The sequence below is a fragment of the Benincasa hispida genome, chromosome 5 (assembly GCF_027475165.1).
Source record: "Benincasa hispida cultivar pf3 chromosome 5, pf3_genome.v1.1, whole genome shotgun sequence".
In the NCBI taxonomy this organism is placed as follows: Eukaryota; Viridiplantae; Streptophyta; class Magnoliopsida; order Cucurbitales; family Cucurbitaceae; genus Benincasa; species Benincasa hispida.
This window is the reverse complement of record NC_143482.1, coordinates 29,051,381-29,059,670: the sequence shown is the minus strand read 5'-3', so window position 1 is coordinate 29,059,670 and position 8,290 is coordinate 29,051,381. Positions and strand designations below refer to the sequence as shown.

At 36.9% G+C, this 8,290-nt stretch overlaps 1 protein-coding gene across 1 annotated transcript; it reads right to left on the bottom strand.

The window, feature by feature from the left end:
- Window positions 1-2,784: 2,784 nt before the first annotated feature.
- Window positions 2,785-7,900, bottom strand: LOC120078323 (diphthamide synthesis DPH2 family protein). The gene is made up of 2 exons (XM_039032562.2): window positions 6,410-7,900; window positions 2,785-3,146 (listed from the first exon to the last, which is right to left on the bottom strand). The coding sequence occupies exon 1, from the start codon at window positions 7,811-7,813 to the stop codon at window positions 6,425-6,427; it is 1,389 nt and encodes a 462-aa protein (XP_038888490.1). The 5' UTR covers window positions 7,814-7,900; the 3' UTR covers window positions 2,785-3,146; window positions 6,410-6,424.
- Window positions 7,901-8,290: the final 390 nt, after the last annotated feature.

The following is an 8,290-nucleotide window of genomic DNA, read 5'->3' as shown; positions in this document are numbered from 1 at the left end:
CTTCTGCTCTCACAAGTGAAGATGTCGTCTAGCATGCTTTGACTAAACTTAATTATTTCCTTAACCCAATTAATTTACTTGCTCAATTATCGCTAATTATCCAAGGGATTAAGAAAACATCATGGAGAAAGTAAAACATGGAGGAACGAAAATAGATGAGATGATAATGGAAATGATCATAACATTTAATACTACGATTAAGCGTCTGATACATGGTGTGAATGATAGAGGTTAAGAAGATGAGTACAAGTGATGAAAAGAGATAGAAACAAATACAAAAGAGTGTCAACGTCTTGACACAGATCTGAACGGTGGTTTTGCTTGTCGGCGTGTGGAATGAATGAAGAGAAGAGTTTCCCTCTCAGGCTTGCTCCTCTGGTAGAAGTGACCTTCGTACAAAGCTTCAACGACGGGGATCAAAAGGATTCTTGCCCGGAGACTCACCTCTCGGCCTTGTCTCTTAATTCTTCTCGGATCTACTCTGATTAGTCGCTCAACCAGTCTCTCTCTCAGATCAATATATACACTTTTCTCTATATTCAAGCATATTTTTTCAGTGGAATGGCCAGAGCTATTTATAGGCTAAACTTTGACTCTCTGACTTGTGATCCCCACTGTATTGTTATGGCAGTTCCGGAAATGGTGGAGTGAATATTCCTTCTATTACGCAATCAATCCCGTCATAAATGCACAACGGTCAGCTGTACACGCGTCAGAATCCTCCGCATTTGCGTTGCTCTTTCCATCTTCGATCGTTTGCCCACATGCAGTGTTGTTTTTTATTACCGTATGCGGTTGAGATTGCGTTGATCGCAAAGTTCTTGATCGATTGTCGCATGCGCCGTCATTGCGTTGATCGTCTATTCATTCCTGAATGATGGGCGCAATGCAACGTAGATGCGTTGTTCTTTTTATCTTGAGTCTTGAACGCATGCGGTGACTTGATTTCCTGCAAAACAGACCTTAAATATTCTTTTCTACCATCGCAATGGTGTCAGTGGGTGTATTGACAACAATTTATAATTCTCGCATTTCTTAGCCAATTTTCATACAATTGACGCAACTTTCCTTTCTTTTGGACGCAATATCTAAATAAAACAGTAAATAACTTGTATTTCTACAAGTTATCACCAACCTCCAAAAATCATAATTAAAACAAAAGTTAAGCCGACATTTAGTGTGTATCCAAAAATTCTCAACAAAGCACCCTAACCTTAAAAAAAACATGACATCGAATAATTTTAATCTTGTCGAAAAGCACCTCGAGTGTCTGTAAAACTCAATTTCAACATCAAAACAATATGGGTAAGTCAAAACTTAAACCAAAATTTTATAGGTATTCCAGATCTTCCAAGCATTGGCGCTAGCAATAATGTCGACCGCAACAACCATAAACGAGCAACGAGCGTTGCTATCGGACGACGCAAATTATTTAAGCTAGCAGCTAGTCGTAAGAATCTTGCATGAGAAGGATTTGCGAGAATGAGAGAGAGGAGGTTTCCAGTTTTAAATATTCTATTCAACAACGATTACGGACAAACCAAAGGTCCAAACAACGATCCAACCATTCAAAACGAGACCCTGTATGTCCCAAATAGACTAACCAAAAATTTCAGCACAATCCACCAATTTAAACTTCGATAATCGATAAATTTGTGGAAATTATCGCTGAAAAACTAACTACTATCTTTCTTTTCGATTTTCTGTCCCATTTCACTCTCCTTTAATTTCAAATATCTCAATTCTTAAATTTTTTTTAATTAGAAAAATAAATCAAATATTTTATGACAATATCTCCAAAATTTCTAAAGATTCAATCAAACTAATAAATCAATTAACTTCTCAAATTACCTTAATTTAGACTCCAAAAACCAAAATTAAAGAGAATCCATCAATTTAATACAAATTAAATCCTTAAAAATATTTAAAAATCAATTTAAAACCACATAAATTAATTATCTCCTCAATTGTTTTAAGTTAATTCCAAAATCCAAAAACTAAAGGAAATTAAAGCCCAACAATTTAAGATTATTAACCTCAATTTATTCGAAACTCGAGATGTTGCACTAAAAGTCTCTTTTAAAACTTTATTGACCAAATACACACCAACTACAAATGTCAATGATCGAAATTGTATTTTACCTAAAAAATAAAATAAAATAATATAACTAAAAACCAAAACCAAAATGGTTACCAAAGGAGTAAGAGCTAAATCATGTCCCAATATAATTTGAAGTAGTCTTGTAACCATTAAGAGGACATTTGGGGCAAAGACTAAAACTATAATAATCACTTCTTGCTACAATTAATACTATTTTTTAATCCCGAATTAGTTACGGTCAAAACCATTTTAAAACCACTATTTCCTATAGTATTTACTATTTACTACATTTTTTACTATTTTACATTCATTGTCCTTTTATTCTTTGCTAAAGCATTTACTTTTTTTTTCTTCAAACTAAAATAGTTTATACCTCACAACTATTATAACCCAAACTAAAATAGTCTACAACCCAAATACAAACTATTATAACAAACTATAATAACCTAAGACTATAATAATCAATTTCTTGCCCCAAACATCCCCTAATTCATATTCACGATCCTCCCTACTCTTGCCAACGACCTTCCATCTCCAAACTTAATTGATTCAGAACGAAACAAAAAAAAAAAAAAAAAAAAAAAAAAAAAAAAAAAAAAGTGCACAAATAAAGACGACTTCGATGTTGAAACTTGGCAAAAGAAGAATATTCTACGGTATGAAATTCGAGCTTCACGAACGTGTGCAACAAAAATGATATGATGATTTGACAATAGAATAAAAACATCCCGAACATGCGTAAAAGACAAAAAAATTGTACTAAAGGAATCAAGAAGAGGTCAGAAGAAAATGTGTACTTGCCTATCTTATTATAATCAACTATGGTGCCAGTGTAAAACTTTGCAGTTGATAGACGACCATTTAACATCAATATCGTGTTTTGATACTGCTCTTGGCTGAGAGATGGAACAAAATTCTCGGTGGAACACTTTCCATCAGCCATGGCAGCATTTTCCAATGCATTTTTAACTGTTGTGAAAATCAACTACACTTCCCAACCACGGGCACGGATATGCCACAATACGTGCAAATTAACATTCTCCTTCTGTATCAAGAAAATTAGTATTAGTTCAGGCACTACTTTGACTAACCACAATGCTACTATAACATTGTGCTGAATCTGCTGATGTTTTTGAAAAAGAGAAAACACTAGGTTAATAAGAAGAGTTCAATCCACAAGAGAAGGATATGCACACAAGTTCCATCACGAAAAGTATATTGTATTTGGCCTGACGGTAATGAGATAAAGATTATATTGCATCAAATGTGCATTTTCCACAAGAACAGGCAGGTATATATATAGTTGTCCATCATCGTCTTTAGCTTTGTAAAAATTACCTAATTGAGAGCTAGTCTAACAAGTTAGGATTATAGACCCCTCTACTGATGAGGAATCATTTGTGGACTACTATTCTATATCAGCAACCTTCTTCTTTATCTCTTTTGGGGTTCCGAAAAAAACGATCAATATTGTCATTTGTTGGGGGAATTTCAATGTACTCCAAGGAGAAGGAATGTCTTTTCTGGTTTCCTGCTCCGTCTGATTGCTTTTCAGGTAAATCCTCTTTCCTTTGTTTGGTTAATTACTCTCCCTCGAGTGATTTTGTTTTAACCTCTTTGTGGAAGGTGAAAATTCCCAAGAAGGTTAAGTTTTGGCTAAATTTGGTTCACAGTGGTTCAGAGAAAGTTAAGAATTTAGCCCTATGGTTTGAAAGTTAGAATTCATCCATATGATTTGATAGAACCCTCCTAAATAGTGCATACCATAGGGACTAATTGTGAGAGTTTTATAGAAGCATTGAGACCATTTATAAGGTGTTATCAAACCATATCGATCAAACCATTGGGACTATTTTATCCATTTCCAAGAAAGAAAAAACCATTAAGACTATCTATACGGTTATATCAAATCATACGAATGAAATTCTAACTTTTAAAATGATAGGGATCAAATTTAAAGTTTATCCAAACCATAGGGACCAAATTTGTAATTTAATCTCAAGTTCTTTCTTCAGCAGGAGCTCCATGGCAGAGTTAACACCTTGAACAGGGTGATGGGGAAGGCACCTACTATGGGAGGCCCATGGTGTTGCATTCTTTGGTCTTGGCTTGGCTAGGCATAGGGGTTGCAAAAAGATGTTAGACGAGTTCCTTCTCCATCCACTCTTTTCGGGAAAAAGAAAAGTCTAAAGGAGTGTTTGCTACCTTGTGGGGGCTTTGGGGAAAAAGGAGCAAAAGAGGCTTTGGGGAAAAAGGAGCAAAAGAATTCATAAAGGCAAGATCTTCGAGCAATGTTTGGTCCTCTGTTAGATTTTATGTTTCTATATGGTCTTCGATGATAAAGAGTTTTTGTAATTGCTCGTTAGGTCATATATTTTTCTTGATTGGAGGTCCTTGTAGGTTGCCTCCTCCTTTTTGTGCACTCGCTTTTTGTACAACCTTGCCCTTGCTTCTTTTTTTTTTTTTTTTTTAAACGGAAACAAGCCTCTTCATTGAAATAATGAAATGAGACTAATGCTCAAAATACAATAATAGAGATGAATCAGAAATAATCAACAAGGGATGAAATCAGGTACAATGCAAACACTTAGCAATAGAATATAGGCTAACAAAAGAAAAAGAACAAACAAAGCACTACATCTTTAACAATGACTTGAATTGAATAGTCTATAAAAGATTGGAAAGAGAGCACCAAGGGAAGGAATTGACTGGAGTCATCTCAAAACGGCCTAATCAATGAAGTGACGCGTCTTTAAAATGCGTCGAATCCTTTCAAACCTTCAACGGGAGCTAAATTTCAACTTGAACCGAGCACAATAGATATTATCCAAGCATTTCAAAGACTTCTTCCCACTTTTCACTTCCTTCCATTCTCAAAAACAGCAAAAAGACTTTACAGCATCCTGCATCCTTTTAAGTTTAGGAACAATAGTAAAACCAACCCATCCTTGAGCTCTAATAATAGCAATTGATTCACACAACCAATTTCACTCAGACGTGGATAACCTTCTGGAGCTTAGTAAAAATTGGAGATGGATTTTTCTCGAGAATTTAATTGGGAGTTTGGAAATTGAAGTTTGCTTCCCCTTCAACCAAGGAAAAATAAAGACTGACCATTCCTCTTCCATCTTCAAGAAACACCCGACTTTTCCACTTCCAGAGCAACTTCCAAAATTATTTGCTAGAGAGGAAAAAAAACAATGGTCTATACTATCGAAGGTCTTCTTAGACAACCCCTTTTCTTTTCACATTGAGTTCCCTGATGTTCCGGGAAATGATCTTCATACTCGAAGCACCTCTTATGGAGATGCAATTTCCAACCGTTGAAAATCACACGCAGCAACTAAAGACGAATATTTAGAGAAGATTTGAGGAGATAAATGTGGAGCTCTTACAGAAGATTGTTGTTGTAGGAACAGAGATCTGTAAGCTTCCCCCAAATGAAAAAAGGGAGGAAAAAAAAGGTAAAAAATTTCTTTCAAAATTTTCCAAATCAAGGAAGCTTTTGTAGTACATTCCACTGCAAAATTTTCCTTGTAAAATAAATTTAGATTCCAAGAAATCGCCATATTTTAATTTTGAAGCCATGAACACATCAAAGCATCGGACTCACCAGAATGTTGTGCCAATCCATCAACGAAACCTATTTTGTTTTCTATTCAACAAGTGATTAGCATTCACGGCTCCAATAGAAGTAATTTTCTCCAATGAGAACTTGTAGCATTATCAACTCTTGAACTATCGAAGTGTAGATAAGGGACTCATTTCATCTACGGAAGAATTTGATTTTCTGTCAAACAAAACACTTCTTACGCCATAAAGAAACACTGACTGACATGCAAATCCAAGAAAGTTGTTGACTTTGTCAGCTCTAATGAAGTACTAGCCCTAAAGTGCTCTAATACCATATCGAATAGAGCAAATCATGTATTGCACTCAATATTGAACCACAGAACACGTCTATAGATGGGCTAAATTTCACCTAACTGCCCAATAAACTTGGAATAACTAATAATCCAAACTGTTAAACTACATTCCCAAAGAAATCCAAGGAAAATAAAATTCTACAACTCAACCATACTAAAGCAAGCAAACATTGCAAATCCATACTCATGATCGATATAAGCATCAGTATGATTTCAGAAAGCAACATTGCCATCTATCAATCTTCTAACTAAAATGCAGTGCAGTTTCATATCAATATTTGAATAAAGCTATAGAAAATAAAGTTAGATGCTTATATATACAATAAAAAATCTCAAGAAAGCAGAACTTCTAACCCATAAAACATTAAGCAATCTTGTATACCTTGTTTGAAAGAGGCTAATGTAAAGAAACGGGTTTTTCACTGATACAGGACACAACATCTCTCCGGACTGGGCGAGAAACTTTCTTCTTTACATAGGAAGAGTTCCATTCACCACCATCCTGAGCATAATAGTCCATGGGGTATTCCCCTTCAGCCTCCACCTTATCACTTTGATCACCGTTACATTCACATCCCTGACAATCATTACAACTCAATTTAGCTGCGCTTGTTCTCTCCCACCAACCAGGGATAAGTCCAAGAGCTACCTCAGCCTCAAATGGAGTAAGAAGAGGCTTAGCAAAAGCATCTCCCCAGTCAATTGAAAGACGAGGACAAGCTATCTGAATCCATGCATCCACCGAATCCTCAAACAAAGCCACTCTATAAGGACTGATCTCAGACATTAATACAACAGTATAATCAAATCCTTTAGACTTCATCTTCTCCTCCAACCTCTCCAAAATTTTGGGGTTTCCTTGCCTCCCTAAGGTCCCCAACACAATACCCCAATTTCTCGCTTCCTTCGCCTTCAGAACCGCGCCTTTTCTAGACGCCTTCATTCCTTCATGGTCATACTCCTCAAGTAATAACTTACCAACATAAGGATCATACCGGAAAACCCTAATTCCAGGATTCGCAATCATGAAAGCTTCCAAATGAAACCTCCCATCGGCAACAAAAATCGCAACAGTCTCCCCGTTATTGCCGAAAGAAGACGTAGAAATTTTAGGAGCCGTACAGCCCAGAACTTCCCCAGCCGACAACGGCTTGGACTGGGGAATTAAAACCCGGATGCCATGCCTCTCTAGCTCCATCTTCGAAGCTCTAATAGCAGAGGCGAACTGAATTGTTCCAGCAAGCACCAAGTTCGTGGAATCAAGACCATGAACATTGAGACGAACAGTATTAACAAGACGAGGCACATCAATTGCAATGTCGACAAAAACATAAAGGCACGGAATGGTAGTGGAGTCGATAGGGACGAGGCAGCTATGGCCGTAATGGATGAGGAGATCGGCGTGGAGAGCGGAGGCGGAGAGGTCGTCGACGCAACAAGCGCCATAAGTGACATCGCCAAGAACAAAGCAGTCGGAGGCGTTGCCGAAAGTCGTGAGGATATCGGAGAGGATGAGGGAGTACATGAGAAGACCTTCGGGGAGCTGAAGGGCAATGCGGGAGGCGCCGGAGGAGAGAATGCGCCATACGCACTTGTGAACCTCGAAGTTGTAGTTGGAAGGAAGGAGAGAGATGGCGGCGTTCAAGGCAGGATCCTTGAGGATGGAATCGGGAATCTGATTCTTCACAAATCGCTTCGGCGGCGGCCTCGATCTCGGCGGGGGTTTATCTTCAGTGCTCTGAGAGAGAATATCGAGTTCTGATGGCTTTTGGACCTCCGACTCCATTTTTTATCCGAGAGAACCGATGGGCGAATTGCGGAATATAGGTGTTGAGATATAAAAGAATGGGAGCCCAAAAAACAGGGTTAATTTCTAATGTAGTTCTTCAAAACAATGACAAATATAAAGTAGTGGTGAAAAAAAAAAATTTAATAATGTAGTTACAAAATCAAATTGTTGATGTCGGATTGAAGTAGAAAGTATTGACAAATCTGAGGAGTTTGGATTCCAAAGAAAATCATGTATCAGTACACAGTTCCAATCGTCCACCTCATCCATCACATAGAAGATCATGGTAGTCTAATTGTACAAGACTCTTATGCTACCTACATAAGTAGGGACAATTTAGCTATTAAACTTTCAAGTAACAATTTAGTTTTTTAACTTTTATTTGTAATGATTTAATCCATTTACTTTCGATTTTGTAATACTTTAGTCTTAAATTTTAGTTCATAACAATTTAGTTCTTAAACTTTACTATGT

Coding starts and splice junctions, on each gene's coding strand:
- LOC120078323 (XM_039032562.2), bottom strand. CDS start 7,813: ATGGAGTCGGAGGTCCAAAAGCCATCAGAACTCGATATTCTCTCTCAG.